The sequence below is a fragment of the Erinaceus europaeus genome, chromosome 3 (assembly GCF_950295315.1).
Source record: "Erinaceus europaeus chromosome 3, mEriEur2.1, whole genome shotgun sequence".
Taxonomy (NCBI): domain Eukaryota; kingdom Metazoa; phylum Chordata; class Mammalia; order Eulipotyphla; family Erinaceidae; genus Erinaceus; species Erinaceus europaeus.
Window position 1 is genome coordinate 88,621,762 of NC_080164.1, and position 19,748 is coordinate 88,641,509.

Here is a 19,748-nt window from a genome sequence, read left to right on the forward strand (position 1 = left end):
AGCAGAAGAGCTGAAATAAGACAAGCTATGATGCTTCGGGCTCTGTTCCTGTGAGGTCTCCAAAGACTTCTCCAAAAACAGCTGCCACTGGGGGGGCTGAGCACAGAGCAGCAGCACTCTACCCACCCCCACCCCCACCACTCCCAGGAACTGATGTCACAGGATGTTTCAGACCCTGAATCAAACCTTATTAGTTTATAACTTACTCCCTGTTACTGTCAATTTGAATTGTGTGCTTATATTTTACAATTTTTTTCGTTATTTATTTATTGGATAGAGACAGCCAGAAATCGATAGGGATGGGGGAGATTGAGAGGGAGAGACTGAGGGACACCTTCAACACTGCTTCACCACTCACAAAGCTTTCCCCCTGCAGGTGGGGACTGGGTGCTGGCCCTTATGCATTGTAACATGTACACTCAAGCAGGTGCACCACCACCTGGTCCCCTTATATCTCATACATGTGGATTCCTCCCAGCAAGCCAGACTATAATTATATGCAGCCAGACTCGAGTTATAAAGGCAACCTCTCCACCCAAGTGGAAAGTATGGACATGGAGACCTGGACTATGCATTATACTGCAAGCAAATCCAAGATTTGCACCTGAAGTGGATAGTAGGAACCAAGATAATAACAATCAGCTTTCAGGGCCAGGTGGTGGCATCCCTGGTTAAGTGCACACATCAGTGTGCAAGGATCCCGGTTCAAGCCCCTAGTCCCCACCTGCAGGGGGAAAGCTTTAGGAGTGGTGAAGCAGGGCTGCAGGTGTCTCTCTCTTTCCCCCTCTATCTTTCCCACTCCTCTCAATTTATCTCTGTCTCTATCCAATAATAAGTAAATAAATAAATAAATGAAAAATAGCTTTCCCCATCACTGACCTTACCTATCCCACAAGAAGGCTTTTGTAGCTTGCTGTGCTTGACTGGCAAAACCAATGGGCATGCTGGTTTTTGAAAGTCGCTCCTCTGGGTGCTCTTGGTGTCGTAAGATGGTTTCCAGGGCTGTTCTGGTTCTTTACTCTGGGACCACCACTTACACTTTATAGGAAAAAGGATTGAAAACAAAGTCTTATAAACTATAGGATATATTTAAGAGCTGTTTGAATTCTATGAAGGCTCTGTAATTCCACAAGTTATTTTAATCCTAGAATTCTGAAATCCAGAAGTAAATGTATTTCACAAATACTGGGTTTATCTTAAAAACACCTATAAAAGTGAAATATATATATATATATATATATATTTAATTATACACACATATGCATGTGGGGGGGGTTGCTGGGACCTTATGCGTGCATGTGTGATTCTACTGCTCTCTGATAGAGTTGTCTGTTATTACAACACTGCTCCACTATGGAGTTCCCCTAGTGCTGTGGTATTCCCATGTGGTACCAGGACTCAAAACCAGGGGTGTGTACATGATAAGACGTGAACCCTACTGGGCGAACTATATCCTAGTCTGAATTATCATACATGTATTTTTTTTAGGTAAAATGTAGCTACCAAATTCTTAAGCTAATTGATAGATGAGATGGTAAAAGTTAGCAAAATAATTACATTTCTATGGCTTGTGCAATCATTTTATTATATGTGCATATGATGCATGTGTGTCTGTTCAACATAATTTAATCTAAGAATGCATACAGTTATTAAGGCAGTTCACATAATGCATTGCCTTTGGATGAGGGTTTTTCAAAACTTGTAGTCCTTAACCACACCATGAAATAAATTTAAACTTTTTTATTATCTTTATTTATTCTTTATTTATTATCTTTATTAATAAAGACAGCCAGAAATTGAGAGGGAAGGGGGAGATAGAGAAGGAGAGAGACAGACACCTGCAGCCCTGCTTTACTACTCGTGAAGTTATCCCCCTGCAGGTGGGGACTAGGGGCTTGAACCTGGGTCCTTGTGCACTGTAACATGTGTACTCAACCAGGTACGTCACCACCTGGACCCAAAATACATTTTTTATCATGTAAGTGCACACATATAACACACACGTTTCACAAACAATACTTATATATTTAAATTTTATTTATTTACTATTGGATAGAGACAGAGAAATTGAGAGGGGAAGGGAAGATAGAGGGAGGAAGAGAGACACCTGCAGCCCTGCTTCTCCACTCATGAAGCTTTCTCCCTGCAGGTGGGGACCAGGGGCTTGAACCTGGGTCCTTGTGCACTGTAGTGTACAAGGTGTACACTTAGCCAGGTGTATCACTGCCTGGCCCCAATTCTTCTTCTTCTTCTAGCGTTTGCCCTTCTTCCGTAGCCAATACTTATTCTTACTATGCACAGTGCACTTGACTATCTTTATGCTGTCATATCACTTTTATCTTCATTTCTTCACACTGCTGGTCACAACCCACTAACACTGTAGTTTGAAAAACTTTATTCTAAGAGTAACTATTTCCAGTGTGATTGGGTCTTGGATAGTTAAGTCCACCCAAGTGTGCAGAAGAGCAGGGCAGAGATTCTTTATTAGTTTATATGACAATTTGAGTTCTTCAAAGCTGAGAAAGCAGTGATGGGAAATTTTACTTAATTCTGACCAAAGGGGAAAATAATTTGGTTGATTACACAGACATAAGGGAAAGAAGCTGTGGTAATTAGGAGTTCTCTGATACTATTAAAAATGAAAGTAATCTTCGGTATAATCAAATATCTTCCTTGAGCATCATATGAGGAGATCAGGCTTTAAAAATAATAACAACAACAACAACAACAATTCCATGTAAAGTCAAAGGCTTTAAAGAATATGAGTGAAGAGGGTGGACATGGGATTCTAACGAGTAAGATTCTGATAATGCAATTGAAGACACACACACACACACACACATACACACACACACACACACACACACACACACACACACACACATTAGTGGCTTAGAGGCACATAAAGAAGCTTTCCTGAACTTAACTTCTAATGATAGTCATGCATTGAAGATGTAGTTATACTGAATTCAGTAAAATGAAGTCAACTTGTCAAGAGATTGTCAAGAAGCTTAGCTAGAACAAATCCACGCAATGTGCCAAAATCATCTTTGAAGGGAGTGAGGAAGCACTGAGGAAAGGCTATATTACAGATTTGGAGAGTACACTATTCAGAGAAGAAAGGCAGAGATACTCAAATTTATTTATTTATGTATCTATTTATTTAAATATATACATATTTACATTATTGCCATGAGGGTTATAGCTGGGGCTTGGTGCTAGCACTACAAATGTACCACTCCCAGGAGCAATTTTTTCCTTTTTTTTTTTTTAAAAAGTCTTTTTGAAAAAATGCTTTAAAGATTTTATTATCTTTATTTATTGGATAGACACAGCCAGAAAGTGAGGGGGTAGGGTGAGATAGAGAGACAGAGATACCTGCAGCCTTAATTTACCACCTGCAAAGCTTTCCCCCTGCCGATGGGGACCTGGGGCTCAAACCTGGTCTTTATGTATTGTAACATGTGCACTCAACCAGGTGTGCTACCACCTGTTTTTTTTTTTTTCTTCCTTTTTCTATTATACTTGCTGGAACAAAGAGAAATTGAGAGGGGAGATGAAGACAGAGAGGTAGAATGATTCACAGACCTGCTTTTCTGCTCGTGAAGTGACCACACTGCCCAATGCCCAAATACTCAATTTTAATATCTTTGTTAAGGGAAATGATCTTTAAGCTGAAGGAGATAAAGAAAAAATAATTATGTACCAAGGAGGGGACTCGGTGGTGGTGTACCTGGTAGAATGCACATATTACAATGAGCAAAGACTTCAGTTCAAGCCCCTGGTTCCTACCTGCAAGAGGAAAGCTTCAGGAGTGATGAAACAGGGCTGCAGGTTTCTCTTCCTCTCCCTCTCTATCTCCCTCTCAATTTCAGTCTATAGCTATGAAGCAAGTAAACTATAATTTTTAAAAGGTCTACTTTTAAAGAAGTGCATATCAAGGAAGGAGCAAAGCCCTTAATAATTGCAGAATTAGATCTCACTTTGTACCTTTAAAGGAACAGCAGCCAACAACAAATTGTAGCTGAACGTAATGAGTAAGTTTGCAGAGATCAAAGACATTTAGAAACTAGGGATGGGGAAGATGGCGAAATGGCTATGCAAGAGACCTTCATGCCTGTGGCTCTGAAGTTACAAGTTCAATCCCTAACACCACCATAAGTTAGAGCTGAGCAGTGCTCTGTTTTCTCTATTTTTCTTTTTGTATCTCTTTCATTAAGTAAAATAAAATAAAAATGGAAGAAATTTAAGAACTAGGACATTTTAGAGAACGGGAGGCCAGCACTGTGTTTCTCCAAATGGGTGAAAAGGTGAGTTCTGGTTGAAGACTGCTCCATGTAGGGCCTAGTAGTAGATTTAGTAGAGCAGATGACGCAACAGATGGTGTCTTCTCTCTGGCTCAAAATAGTCTCGCATTTCAGTTGTCAGATGCCTGCTTCTTAAAGCTTTGTCCACTCCACTCTACTCCACAAGTAAGGCAGTTAGTTCTTCATATGCCCCCAAAGTTTCGCTGCACTCACACTGTCCTCACCATGAATGGAAGGTAGACACCAGTACTTCACAGAGCTGCCATTTATCCAGCCCCTGCCTCTTTTTTCTGTGCTGCTCCATCAAATCTAGTATGGGATGTACAGCCAGGTAAGCACAAACATTTAAATTATTTCCCAAGTGAAAAGAAACGGTTTTAAGTATTCCAAGAAAGATCTTCCATGATAAGGTTTTAAGGCCTGAGCTTGATATCATCTTAGTAATGAGAAACTTACTTGGCAAACACCCTAATTATATAGAAAAGTGATTCTAGGATTAGAGAGCCACTAGGGAATGCCTAACAGACTTTGATGTTCTTAAATAAGAGTGAAATGAAAAAAAGCCATCCGTATTGCACCAAAGTAAAAGATTTCAGGTTCAGGTCCTGGAGCATGATAGCAGAGGAAGACCTAGTGGGGGTTGTATTGCTAAGTGGAAAACTGGGAAATATTACACATGTATAAACTATTATATTTTACTGTCGACTATAAACATTAATCCCATAATAAGGAAATTAAAAAAGGAAGAAAGAGAAAGAAAGAAAGAGAGAAAGAAAGGATGGAAGGAAGGAAGAAAGAGCCATCCTTCTGGCCTAGGAGGTAGCACAATGATAAAGCCTGGGACATTCAGGCATGAGGTTCATAGTTTGATTCCTGTATACAGCCTGTGCCAGAGTGATACTCAAGTTTGTTATCTCTCTTTCTCTTTCCCTTTCTCATATTAATAAATGAATAAAATAAATTTTTAAAAAACATCTATCCTTAATGCAGAGATTAATTCACCTTTCAAGACTTTTTTTAAAAAAAAATTTATTATCTTTATTTATTTGCTGGATAGAGACAGCCAGAAATTGATAGGGAAGGGGATGATAGAGAGGGTGTGAGACAGAGAGACACCTGCAACACTGCTTTACCGCTAGTGAAGCTTTTCCCCTGCAGGTAGGGACCAGGATCTCAAACCTGGGTCCTTGTGCATTGTAACATGTGCGCTCAACCAGGTTAACCACTACTCAGCCCCAAGAAGACTTTTTTTAACAAGTCTATAAAGACCTTAAAAAAAAAACTATTCCACCAGTGTTATCACTGGGTTTCAGTGCCAGCACACAAATCTACCATCCCCAGTGGTCATTTTTCCCTTTTTTTTCTTTCTTTTCTCCCTCTCTCTCTCTCTTTATAGGATAGAGAGGCATTGAGAGGGGAAGAGGGAGGCAAGTAGGGAGAGAGAGAGAGACACCTGCAGACTTACTTCACCACTTGTGAAGTGTCTCCCTGTAGGTGGGGCACAGGGGCTCAGACCTAAGTCCTTGTGAATGGTAGCAGGTATGCTTAACCTGGTGCACCACCACCAGGTCCCCTCAAGAAGATTTTCTTAAATTTAATATCTTACTCAAAGAGTCTCTTTAAAACCACAAATATAAAAGAGAAAAAAAGTTAAGTGTTGTTGCTCCTAGGGAATTTAAGGAATCTGAACTGGTGATAGCATTCTGATTAGTGTTGTCAATTGGATGGATCCTCCCTACCACAGAATGAAAGCATACAGTTCAAGAAGCTGGGTTTTAGTTTCTCTACTTTAGATTAGTCTGCCCAGTGCCTAAAAAGTCTGGCTCATTCCTGAGGGAGTAAGGTGCCTGCAGGCCTATAAGGCACTTGTGCCTCAGGGACTGTAAGATTTAAGATAGAGGTGGAATCTTGTTTTTAGCTTCAGTCCATGCTGAAGTGAAAGTCAAAGAACAGAAGCTTACCATTGTACATACTGTCACTTACATGGGATTATGGGAACTGACATGGAGCCATTTATAATGAAACAAGCCAGACTGGGGAAAGGCCTCTCGTAGTATTGCTTTGTCTGGACTTTGGGGACTGAAGTATAGCCTGAAGATTATGGAGGGGGGTTTTGGCTCGAAAAACAGTTTCTCCTAGTTCAAAACTTACTACCCATTCACCTCAGGATGTCTTTTTCTGTTCTGTCTCAGGCTGGCAGTCATAGTAGGGAGGTGTTGGAGAGGGAGGACTCCTAATGACAGTGTTTCTCCTAACTGCCTGGAAGACCCAATGGCTATGCCAGCTTGTGAACCCCTTTACCACATATGGAAATCACTGTGAGGTAATTTCATATGTCCCTAAACCTTTGGATATATTTCTCCAAAGGTCAACATCCTTTAATTTCCATTCTTTGGGGGATTAAGAGAAAAGAACTGGGGGGGGGCAGGTGGTGGTGCACCTGCTTGAGCGCACATGTTACAATGTGCAAGGCCCAGGGTTCAAGCCCCCAATCCCAACCTGCAGGGAGAAAGCTTTGTGAGAGGTGAAGCAGGGCTGCAGGTGTCTCTCTCTCCCTCCCTATCTCCCCCTCCCCTATCAATTTCTGGATGTCTCTATCCAATAAATAAGTAAAGATAAATTTTTTAAAAAGTGAGAGAGAAGAACCCTTGGGGGAGAAGTAGTAATTAGTGAGGCATCCTAGAGAAACGAGAGTGATGAGCCAAGTTTTATAGCAGCAACTATAGCAGGCTGCTATCATGGCTGTTGCCTGTGCAAGATAAAAATCACACGGAATTTGTAGGGAAATGTGAGCTTTAATAACAACATCTATGTAGACAGCCACGTGTTAGTAAATCACAAAGGTTTAAAATGAATAAATGAATAAATAAATAAATAAATAAATAAATAAAACCAAAGTGCTCTCAAGAACCCTATTCCTCTAGGATAGAAACAGGCTGCCATGGACATGCCAGGATCAACCTGCCATGTCCAGTGGAGAAGCAATTACAGAAGCAAGAACTTCTACCTTCTGCACCCCATAAAGAATTTTAGTCCATACTCCCAGAGGGGGAAAAATGTTAAGGGAAGATCACCAGAGAACTCTGAACTCCAACTCCATCAGGACCTGGAGAGAGAAGAAAAATGGAAGGACATTTCAGAAATATTAATAGGTGTAGGTGTGGCTAAGAAAGAAAGAAGAGGCAGGACCATAAAAAGGAGGGGGCAAGTATATATATATATATAAAGTTATAGGAATAATAGTCAACCCTTATCTGTGACCCTGGGAGAACTACTGCAGTTTCAAATGGAGGGAATGGGGACATAGTACTCTGGTGGTGGGAACAGTGTGGAATTATACCCATTATCTTAGAATTTTATAAATCAATATTAAATCACTAATAATAACAACAATAAAGGATTCTCCTCAAAAAACTGAAGTGCTATAACAAATACAAGAGTTACACTGTGTCAAAGCTGATCTCTATTTTAATAGAAACCAGAAAGAGCTGAAAGATACATTTTCAGCAATTCAAAATGTTTCTAGTAGCAATCCTAAATTGTGTTCTGTGGGATATCAGTTCTGTAGCATATTAACAAGTATTCTACAAAAGAAGTTGCTATAGTTAAAAATAAAATTGGAAAATATTGAGCTAAGCAATGTCAAACAAGTTTATCACAGGACTTCTCAGAGCCTGTATATAACTCTGGTGGATTGGGAGACTCTAAGAAGGATATATGGAAATATACCTTTCAAAAAATGTATTTCTTGAGATTTACTTGAGTATGCATACAATGGACAGTATTATGAAAAATACACTATGGACATAACCTAAAATATAGTCTCTTTAAATAATACTAATATTTAAAAATATAAGAAAAACTAGCTTTCATTGTACATGACTGAGATAAAACTTTTTACTTATTTTTACTATCTTTATTTATTTATTACTGGATAGAAACAGCCAGAAATTGAAAGGGGGGAGAGATAGAGAGACAGAGAGACACCTATAGCCCTGCTTCATCACTTGTGAAGCTGTGAAACTTTCCCCTGCAGGTGGGGACCAGAGGCTTGAACCTGGGTCCTTGCATACTGTAGTGCATGCACTTAACCAGGTGCGCCAATGCTTCACCCTCTATTTTTTTTGACAACATCTGCAATTTTATGTCCACAGTCCAAATTATGTTTTAAAATCTTTTTTAAAAATAAAATTAACCAGGGAGTCAGGCGGTAGTGCAGCGGGTTAAGCACAGGTGACGCAAAACACAAGGACTGGCCTAAGGATCCGGTTCCAGCCCCCAGCTCCCCACCTGCAGGGGAGTCACTTCATAGGTAGTGAAGTAGGTCTGCAGGTGTCTGTCTATCTCTCCCCCTCTCTGTCTTCCCCTCCTCTCTCCATTTCTCTCTGTCCTAGCCAACAATAATAACTACAACAAAAAACAAGGGCAACAAAAGGGAATAAATAAATAAATAAATATTTTTTTAAAAATTTAAAAAAATAAAATTAACCAATCTGATGTCTATAAAGAAATTATGTCTATAAAGACACTGTTTATTAAATTAAATGTCTATATAGACATTTAATTTTATTAATAAATGTTTATAGAGACATTTAGTAAATGTCTATAAAGACATTATTTTAGCAAAATACCAACTTAAATATTAAAGCAGTATCAAGAGACTCATTATATTTCCTACAAAACAGTGAGTACTTATAAGACCAGGATACTTTAAAAAAAAAAAAAGTCATTTAAAATGAAAGAACAAAGTTTACCAATCTGTGTGAATTATTCTTGAAAATTTTTAATTATCTTTATTTATTTACTGGATAGACACAGCCAGAAACTGAGAGGAAGGGGGAGATAGAGAGGGAGAGAGTCAGAGAGACTCCTGCAGCTCTGCTTCACCACTTGTGAAGCTTTCCCCCTGCAGGTGGGGACCAGGGACTTGAACCTGGGTCCTTGCACATTGCAATATGTGCGCTTAACCAAGTGCGCCACTACCCAGCCCGTTTGTATTCTTTATTACTACTTTGATACCTGGAAAACAAGTACATTTAAGGTTAATCTGTTGTTTTTATTATATATATTTTAAATGCAAGCATCCCCTTTATTCCCACAGCAAAAGAAGCTTTTAACTATGTGATGCCTCTTTGGCCTTTCTTTGTAGTTTCTTATTCATATCCACTATCAACATCACTTACCTAGTCTCTCTTCATTTCAAACTCACTTTCACCATCTCTTAAAGGTTTCTGGCTCATTTTGTTTTTAGTATTAATGTAGGTGCTACTGTAATTTGCAGCACAGTTTTGCTGATAGCAATTCCTGACACCTTGGTTTTCTCTCTCTCTCTCTCTCTCATTTGAAGGCAGAACTTGAGAGGAGAGAGGGGGGGAGAGAGAGAGAGAGAAACTTGAGAGGGGAGAGAGAGAGAGAAAGACACCTGCAGCTCTGCTTCAGCACTTGTGAAGCCTTCCTTCTGCAGGTAGGAGGCTTACTGTTTTTCTGAGACACCTACCAACTAGGAGTAAAAGAAAATTAGTGAGGTTGTTTTTAAATTTCTCATTTCATATTTTTTCTTTGAATCAACCTCATCTTTATTATCTCCAGGGTTAAGTACAGGCTTGGTTAACAGTTGTACTTAAATTCAGCCCGTTCTAAAGCTCAGGAGAGTCATTCATTAGTTTTTATAAGGATATGAATATCTCTAGCTTGTGTTTTTATAAGAATAAAATACCTCTAGCTTATGTTTAACAGATTTATTTCCCTAGTATAAATGTAGTCTACAATTTAAGTCCTAAATATTTTTTTTCCTAAAACATACTTAAAACTGCCCTTGTAATGGTTTAATACATGACATTGAAGCCTATTTGACTACAGAAATTTCTGCCCCACAATCTCATATTCACATATAGTTCCATCGTGTGCTATGTTTATTCTTTTTTTTTTTTTCAGACAGAAAGACAGAGACAGAAATAGACATTGAGGAAGACACTGTCGTTAGTGTTCGGAGCTCTAGCAGGCCGGGTTAGCTTCGCGGAGGTAAACAGAGACTTGGGGACACACGGCTGGGCCGGGAAGCTGTATTTCTTTATTCACGAACAACGATTCATAAACTAACCCAAACTAATCACCACACAGATCTGTCCTGCATCCTTCTCCTCCGGCCGCCACGCCAAGAAGTCCGGAACTATGTAGCATGGGGGCGGGGAGAAAGAGAGGCGCGAAACTAGCAAGGGCCAAACCAATTCTCCTGGTGGGGGGAGAGCAAGACCAAACCAATGTAAAGCATACAACAAGACACCATGGCATGGAACATTCAATGACGTGCCCTGCACCCCCCACACACATACTCAAACTTTGGTTATAAGTGTGACAAAGTAAGTGCACTGTCCAAGTGAGTTATTTTGATAGCCCTGTGTGCTATTTATTACATGCACAGATGACTGATGCAAAGAGAACTGTCTGAAAGCAATTATCATTAAAATGTTAACCAAAAACATACCTACCACAACTGTACTTAGCCTTACATGATAAAAGGACAACTGCGATTAAGTTAAAGATCTTTTCTGATATGGGATGATCTCACTCACAGACACAAGTTGAAAAATAAGAACATAAGGGAAAACACAAAGCAGAACTTGGACTGAGTTGGTGTATTGCATCAAAGTAAATGACTTCGCTTCCCCATAGCCCCGCCCCACTAGGGAAAGAGAAAGAGAGAGACAGGTTGGGAGTATGGATCGACCTGCCAATGCCCATGTTCAGCGGGGAAGCAGTTACAGAAGCCAGACCTTCTACCTTCTGCACCCCCACAATGATCCTAGGTCCATACTCCCAGAGGGATAAAGAATAGAAAGCTATCGGGGAGAGGATGGGATACAGAGTTCTGGTGGTGGGAATTGTGTGGAGTTGTACCCCTCTTATCCTATGGTTTTTGTCAGTGTTTTCTTTTTATAAATAATTTTTTTTAAAAAAAGTAAAGGACTCTGGGGGTGGGTGGGAGTGGGGTTCAGATCCTGGAACATGATGATAGAGGAGGACCTAGAGGGGGTTAGATTGTTATTTGGAAAACTGAGAAATGTTTCTTACACATGTACAAACTACTGTATTTTACTGTTAACTGTAGACCATTAATTCCCTAATACAGGAAAAAAAAAAGATATTTTCTAGTGGGCCCATGTAATCCAAAGGACCACTGTAAAACTATGTTAGGAATCAGACTGATTTGAAGATACCACACACTGACTGAAAGGAAAGAATCCTACCAACAGCCACTGAGATTGGTTTTGAGAAGGTTCTGAGCTTCAGAGCTGTAGAATAAAGTTGTGTTTCTTTAAGTCTGTGTTTGGGTCAGAGGTGATTTTTAACAGTTGTTGTGGGAAACTAATACAGGGAGGCCTGAGTTAAAAACAATGTTGACATAAGCATAGTTTAATACTGAATGCAAGTGTGACTTGGCTAAACCAACAGTCTGAATCAGCAATATGACGATGGCATTTGCTTATTTTATCATCTCAGATAAGTAACTTTGCTTTTATGGAATACGCTATCTCTAAATATTTCCAATGATACTACAAATAACTGTTGCAAATCATATCAAAGGATATAATTGATATAAAATATTCTACTTATTCCTAGCACTTCATATTATTTCAGTAAAATGGTAGAAATTATTTTAAGGAAATTATAAATTACTGATTATGGTAAATCATACTAGAATGTGTGACAGCTACAGTATTATAAATTTCTTTTTTAATATTTATCTATTTATTTATTCCCTTTTGTTGCCCTTGTTTTCTTCTTGTAGTTATTGATGTCATCGTTGTTGGATAGGACAGAGAGAAATGGAGAGAGGAGGGGAAGACAGAGAGGGGGAGAGAAAGACAGACACCTGCAGAACCACTTCACCGCCTGTGAAGCGACTCCCCTACAGGTGGGGACCCAGGGGCTCGAACCAGGATCCTTAAGCCAGTTCTTGTGCTTTGTGCCACGTGTGCTTAACCTGCTGTGCTAGACCCAACTCCCTATAAATTTCTTTACTAACTCCCATCCACTGGAGTGGTCATAATCTGACCCAATCTAGAAAATATTTTATTTGGAATATATATATATATATATATATATCTTTGTATGCAAAGATTATCTGAAAGAATAGTTCCAGGTTACTACTTTTAAATATGAAATTACAATGAATTCTATCACATCCTGTAAGTATTTTGTGAACAAATCATCCAGCAAAGGAGCATTTACTTTTAATCTCTATTTATATATACATATAGAATGTATAGCTAGCTAACCTGCTTTTCTGGTGCCATGGTGAACTCTATGTAAGGAACTGGTTCATTGAGTGTTCTTACATTTGTGTTAATAAACTTAGCATAACATACACGTCCTCTCCTCACACATGGTTTTGAGTGTTGTATAATATCTTCATGTTTGATTTCTTCTTGTTGTTTGTCAGTTACACACATTATATCAGCATCTTCTACTTCTTGCTGTCTGCAAAACAGAATAGTAGATCACTTACCCCAATGAGCATTTCAGTGCTGGCAGCCCTAATCACATAAAATAATAAGAAATATACATATAACTAGGCTTTTAAAATAATATTGGGATTGTAATATTAAAATTTGGGAGGGTATCTTATTCGAAACACATAAGAGAAAAAGGGATTTTTGTAAATGATTATTCACTAAGATACAGCATCACAGTGTATAGACTTTATTTACTTGATCAGTAAACTGATCATGCCTACAAATCTCATTTAGAATTTTTATGCACATGACTGACATGCTAATATGAACTCATCTTTAAAATTTAGTTACTTAGAGGACAAGGACATAGGACCAAATAAAGAGGACCCATGTTCACCCCCAGTAGATGGTCTCAAGCCAAAGGTTGAATTGAACCTGAGGACAGTATAGGGGAAATCATCAAAAAGAAATAGAATCAGCAAAAAAGCCAAAGAACTGGGGCCCAGTGGTAGCACACTGGGTTAACCACACATAGTACTAAGTGCAAGGACCAGCATAAGGATCCCGGTTCGAGCTCCTGGCTTCCCACTTGCAGGGGGATCACTTCACAAGCCAAGAAGCAGATCTATAGGTGTCTTATCTTTTCCCGTCTTCCCCTCCTCTCTCATTTTATCTCTGTCCTATTCAACAACAGTAAGCAGTAACAACAATAATAATGAGAAAAAATAGCCACAGGACCAGTGGATTCATAGTGCAGGCATCAAGCCCCAGTGATAACTCTGGAGGGAAGGGAAAAAAAGAAAAAATGAAGACAATATAAGAGAGTTATTGGATTAATACCAAGAGGAACAACATTCAAAATGACACACACTTGAAATGTAAAGGAAATCATGAAATATGTGAATACTTTTTGTTTAGAGCAAAAGAGGGTTATGTTACTGCTTTTTTTTTTTTCCTCCAGGGTTATTGCTAGGGCTCTGTGCCTGCACTATGAATCCACTGTTCCTGGCAGCTATTTTTTTTTCATTTTATTGGACAGGACAGAGAGAAATTGAGAGAGGAGGGGGAGATAGAGAGGGAGAAAAACAGGCACCTGCAGCCCTGCTTCAACACTCGTGAAGCTTCCCCAGCTGCACGTGGAGAGCAGGGACTCGAACCCTTGTGCTTTGTACTATATGTGCTTAGCCGGGTGCACCACCACCTGACCCCGTGTTTTTGCTTTTGCTTTGCCAAGTGTGTGACCCAGGTTCTAACCAGTCTCCACCACATTATAGGAAGCTTTGGTGCTATGGTTTCTCTCTCTCCTCCCTCACTTTGCACCTTTTGTTTCTGTGTGGAAAAATTAGCCCAGAGTACTAAAAGGGTAAGTACTAAAAGATGGTAAGTTCTAGGAACTGAGTACAAGCAGACAGTCTGGAGGATGGAAGCAATTAGTTCAAGTGCAGCTGACAAGACTGGGGAAAAAGAAAGAATGGAAGGAAGGAAGGAAGGAAGGAAGGAAGGAAGGAAGGAAGGAAGGAAAGAGAGAAGGAAGGGAGGGAGGGAGGGAGGAAAGAAAGGAAGAAGGAAAGAGGGGGGGAAAGAAAGAAAAAAGAGGAGGGAAGAAGGAAGGAAGGAAGGAAGGAAGGAAGGAAGGAAGGAAGGAAGATGGAAGAAAGGAAAGAAGGACTCTACATCCATCTCCTACCTTCAAGTCAAAGTCAGGTCCATCTCTTCTTTCATGTTATTTATTGTTCAATTAAAGCCCACAAATGGCTCGCCACTGCATTTACAGTAAATGACTGCCTCCTTATTTGAGCTCTAAGGCTGTTTGACACTGGTCCAGCTGATCTCATCAGCTGCATTTGAGCAGGTCCCCTCAGCCTTCCAGACCACAAGCCTACATTTGATTCCTGGAACTCTCCCTCTACTCTTCAGGCCACAGCCACAGCAGACCCTTTCCTGAGTCTTTCTCCCAACTTCTGCACAGCCGGCTCCTTGTGACTTAGGATTCCATTTATCCTAGAACTGCTGCCCACCTTCCAACAAAGCATCTGTTTCGATGCTTTGTTCACTCTTTTCATAACACCTACCACAGTTTATAGTTTATAGACACAGTTTACAAATCATCTTTACTAGTAGTGCATTTTATTTTTTTCCTTTATTTATTTTTTTTTGCCTTCCAGGGTTATCACTGGGGCTTGGTGCCAGCACTATGAATCCACAGCTCCTGGCAGCCATTCCCCCCCCCCCTTTTAATGGATAGGACAGAGAAATTGAGGTGGGGGGATAGAGAGGGAGAAAGATAGATACCTGCAGACCTGCTACACCTCTTGTGAAGTATCACCCCTATAGGTGGGAAGCAGGGGTTTGAACCAGGGTCCTTGCATAGGTCTTTATGGTTCTATGTGTGCTTAACTGGTTGCAACACCTGGCCTGTTGTTGTGCGCGGGCCACGGAGAAGAGAGAAGAGGGGGTCCGGAGCGAAGAGGAAACACAAATCTTTATTTGCGCTGGCACCTCAGAGTTGGGTGCTAGAGAGGCAAGTTGGGCCACGTGGAGGTAGCGAAAATGGCCGCCTCACGCAGTAACCTTTCCTGCGTCTGAACACTGGAGTGGAGCGCTGGCAAGAGAGCAAGGTGCGGAAGAAGAAGGGCTTTTATAGGAGTAGCTTTCCCGAGAATGGGAAGGGGGAGGAGTAACCATAGCACTCCAGGATAGGATGATAACTCTCGTGAGAATGGGAGGGGGGGAGGAGTAACCAAAGTACTCCAAATATCGTGGGGAAATAGACAATGCCCTGAGGGCACAACATGGCTGAACAGGCACTCCGAGAATGTCCCAACTCTCTCGGGAACTAGCAGTAGCCTGAGAGGACAACATGGCAGATGTGACTGCATCGGCACAATTTCCCAGCACTGGCCCTGCAGTACATTCTATTAATGACTGTATTTCATTCATCACTGTATAGCTTATTGGACACAAATCCAGTTTGTTGCAGGGAAATGGATAGCCATTATAATATTTACATGTCTCGTGAATTAGCCTTTATAGCTTCTCTATCTCTCTTTTTTTTTTGCCCCCAGAGTTATTGCTGGGGCTCCATGGCTGCACCAGGAACCCACTACTGCTCCTGGAGGCCATCTTTTTTCCACTGTTGTTATGACTGTTGCTGTTATTATTGTTGCTGTTGCTGGATAGGACAGAGAGAAATTGAGAGAGGAGGGGAAGACAAAGATGGGGAGAGAAAGAGAAACTCCTGCAGACCTGCTTCACCACCGGTGAAGCGACCCCCCTGCAGGTGGGGAGCTGGAGCTTAAACCAGGATCCTTGAGCTTTGTACAGTGTGTGCTTAACCTGGTGTGCTACCACCTAGCCCCCTATAGCTTTTTTTTTTCTTCAAATCAACAGTATTTGGGGATGGAGAGAGAGCTCATCAGGCAGCATGCCTACATCACCATGTGTGCAACCCAGATGTGAGCCCCAGCACTACATGGTAGGTGCTATGGCACTGGAGGAAGCTTCAGGGTTGTGGTGTCTCTCTTCATCTATCTGATTGAAAACAAAACAAACAAACAAAAACCAGAGTGGTGGAACCCTGCATGTGTGTGAGGCCCTGGCTCAAGAAAAAGTAGTATTTCTAACTTCATCAGCGGTGCTGGTGGGCCCTGATGTTTTTATAAAGAAATATACCAGGGGGCAGGCAGTGGTGCAGCAGGCTAAGTGCACATGGCAGGAAGCACAAGGACAGGCATGAGGATCCAGGTTTGAGCCCCAGGCTCCCCACCTGCGGGGGGGGGGGGGGTCACTTCACAGGCGGTGAAGCAGGTCTGCAGGTGTGTATCTTTCTCTCCCGCCTCTGTCTTCCCCTTCTCTCTCCATTACTCTCTGTCCTATGCAACAATGACAGCAATAACAACAGTAATGCTAACAACAACAGCAACGATAAACAAAAGGGAAAAAACAGCCTCCAGGAGCAGCGGATTCATAGTGCAGGCACTGAGCCCCAGTGATAAACCCTGGAGGCAAAAAAAAAATGCTGAAAAAGATTAAGGAGCAGAGGCATTGTCACTGTCCTCAATGTCCCACCTCTCTTACTGCCTCACCAGATGGTGCCACCAAATGGAGTGAGGACTGGTGGGCTGAGGGTTCCCAGGCAAGGCCCTATGAGGGTAGAGCAGAAGGTGAGAGCCGGGGACCAGGGCTCAGTAAAGCTCCCCTGTACAGGCAGCAAACCCAAGGGCAGAGCACTTGGCTTTTCCCTGGCTGGCTGGGCTTTGTGCCCCAGTGCAGGTTTCTGGGGTTCCCTGCTGGCTTTCCTCCAGTACCCTGCACCCACATGGACACCATACTGGCACTTTTAAGGCAAAACAAGATGATGACACTCCAGCAGTCAGTGGGTCTGTGTGGGTTTGAGGAAAAGGCAGAGAAAGACCCCTATCTGGGAGATACAACAACAGCAAGGAGGGTCCCTGCCTAGAGGGAGCTCAGTCCTGGACTGCTACTTCAAGAGTCCTGAGGTCAGACCTGGAGAAAGTGCTTCTTAAGGGGGTCTTCATGCTGTCCAGGTTTTGTTCTAGCTGTGCACCTCGACCTTCACTGCAAAATTACAAACACCTGGAGCCTGACTCAAACCGAACTAATATCTCACCTCCAAGAGTTTCTGATTGGATCAGAAACTTTTTTATCTGGCCAGCCCTGGAGAATTTGCATTTCTAATAAGCTCCAGGTGATACTAATACTTGGCAAACAAATAGCATCTGGCACCTTTGGATTCTATTATAGTTTCCTGAGTCCCAGTTTGGAAAAAGAAACGATTTCCAGCAAAGTGCAGCTCCTCAGGCTGTACCATATTATCTTCCCAGAGACAGGAAGTAAAAGCCACACTAGATTTCTTTCTAGTTGTAGACTTCTGATTTTTTTTTTTATCTTATTTGATTTCATTTGCATTCAACAATACACTCATGTGAAAATCAGGTCTTTGAAGAGAGAGATTGGCTGTTTGCTTGTACTTTATGTAGCTATAAGCAGGAGTGGGGAATTTTTTAAAAAATTTCTGCCAAGGGTCATTTGGATAGTTATGTTATCATTCTCGGGCTATACAAAATTATCAACTTAAAAATTTAATATTTAATACTTCTATGAAAATAGCTTCTAGATTTCTTGAATTTCGAGTCCTGCCTGCAGTTGCAGTGAGATAAAATGGCATGTTGTGGGAGCTGGACTTCCCCCAACCCTGCTGTAGAGTGAGACATCAATTGACAGATCAACATCAAGTAGATGACTTACTAGAAGAAAAACAGCTGAAACAAGAATGGACTCTGAAATGTTGTGCTTGGGTTAGATTCTTACCTCTGCCACCTGAGCCTTGATTTATTTGGTTGCCAAGGACAACAATACCCATTAACCTCTTGTGAGAGATGTGAGAATAACTGAACAGTTCATTCTTTTCACATTTATTGAGTTGTGTGCCCAGTGTTACCTCAGGTACTCAGAATAAAGGGATGACCAAGCTTCCTCTACTTACCTGGCCCCAGTCCATTCAATCACAATCTACCGGAAAGGCCCCTAGCTAAGTATTATGGGGTTATTACACGTAAAAATAAACATCTAACGTTTGGTGAGTTTTTGAGAACCACTGTTCTAGCAGCAAGAATGCAGACCTTGGAGGCAGAGACTCCTAACACATCAGGTGGTGCTAAACACCTTATGAACGCTAACACCTAGAGCCAGTATTCCTCAAACGCAAAGAAATTACAAACATCTGGAGCCTGGTTTAAACCTACCTCATAGTATCTTACCTCCAGAGTTTCTGATTGGGTCTGTCTGTCTGGCCAACCCTGGAGAATTTGCTTTTCTAATAAGTTCCAGGTGATGCTAACCTGGTCTGGGGTCCACACTTTTTAAAATCACTGCGGATGACAGCCAAGAGGTCTGTGTGCTTGGGCACACCTGGCAGGAATAGACAAGCCCAAGAAGGGGAGAGGGCGCTTGAGGGGAGCCCACTGGCCATGGCGGGAGCCTGCATTTTTCTCTGTAAAAGCCTCTGGAAAACAGTGCGGTAAACAGACTCCTGCTGAGGCTGCCTAGGGAGGAAGAGGAGCAACAAAGACAACCCCAATAACCAGGTCATTAAAGGGGAGCTGTTACCAGGGTGGGGGGGAGTAGGGGGAAATGCAGGGTGATCATGGGAGTGATTCTGCCATACAGTCAAGTGTAAAAATCTGCATATAGAATTTGCTAATAAATTAATGCGGTTGGTCCAAGTGGCGGATTCAAGGTGATTTCAGAATTGTGAGGCTATGCATGTCGTCCTGATGGTACACCGCCTGTGTACGGTGTACTGTGCTTTTTGGAAAGCTCAGCTGAAAAGGAGGTAGGAAGGGGGTTGCAAGAAAAAAGAAAAAAAAAAAGAGGAGGAAAGAGCCTGTTTTCACTTTACTCACTTTCCAAGGAGGGCCCTTTATTCGGAAGGGAACAGAGAAAGCCAAACCCCAGCACTTACTGCTGCAGCTTATCCTCTTTCCCCTCCATGGGCTCCAATGGCCTGAGAAAAGGCGCCGAGGACCCAGCCCCCTTAGGACGCCGCTTGCCTGGGCGGTCGCTGTGACGCTGGTGCGTTGCTAAGCGACGGAGGCCTCCAGGCGCTCCGCGGCCGAGGCCACGTGGGGGCGGGGTTGGGCGGGTCCTGCTGCGCAGGCGCCGTTATCAGTCCCCCCCCCCCCCCTCTCCGGGAGCGGGCATTCAGGCAGGCGGGGGCGGCTGGCCGGATATCTCTTCCTGTGTTCTTTCCGGACTTGCAGAGATCTGGACACCCTGTGTTTGAACTTGGTCTTCCTGCTCTTGGAGGGTGGGGTATTTCTCTGGCCGCTGGTCTTGGCGATCAGTGAGAGTTGGACCCCGCCCTGAAGTGCTTTCCCCTTGAGCCACGGAGCACCTATTGCCATGTACCCTTGCACCGCCCAAGAGCTTAAGGATCCTCTGGGCTGTTTCAGTTCGCAACATC

The 19,748-nt window shown here is 41.9% G+C and overlaps 1 protein-coding gene across 4 annotated transcripts in view; it reads right to left on the reverse strand.

Moving 5' to 3' along the window:
* C3H2orf73 (chromosome 3 C2orf73 homolog) overlaps positions 1 to 19,411 on the reverse strand; it is a 41,945-nt gene extending 22,534 nt beyond the window's left edge. The window contains exons 1-3 of one of the 4 annotated variants that reach the window (XM_060187647.1): positions 19,248 to 19,411; positions 12,647 to 12,788; positions 885 to 1,038 (exon numbers count right to left, since the gene is read on the reverse strand). In XM_060187647.1, coding sequence (XP_060043630.1) covers positions 885 to 1,038; positions 12,647 to 12,788; positions 19,248 to 19,276 — 325 coding nt within the window. In that variant the 5' untranslated portion in view covers positions 19,277 to 19,411. Of the gene's footprint in view, positions 1 to 884; positions 1,039 to 12,586; positions 12,789 to 19,188 lie in introns of all 4 variants that reach the window. The other 3 variants (XM_060187648.1, XM_007527949.3, XM_060187646.1) reach the window with 3 other exon arrangements.
* Positions 19,412 to 19,748: the final 337 nt, after the last annotated feature.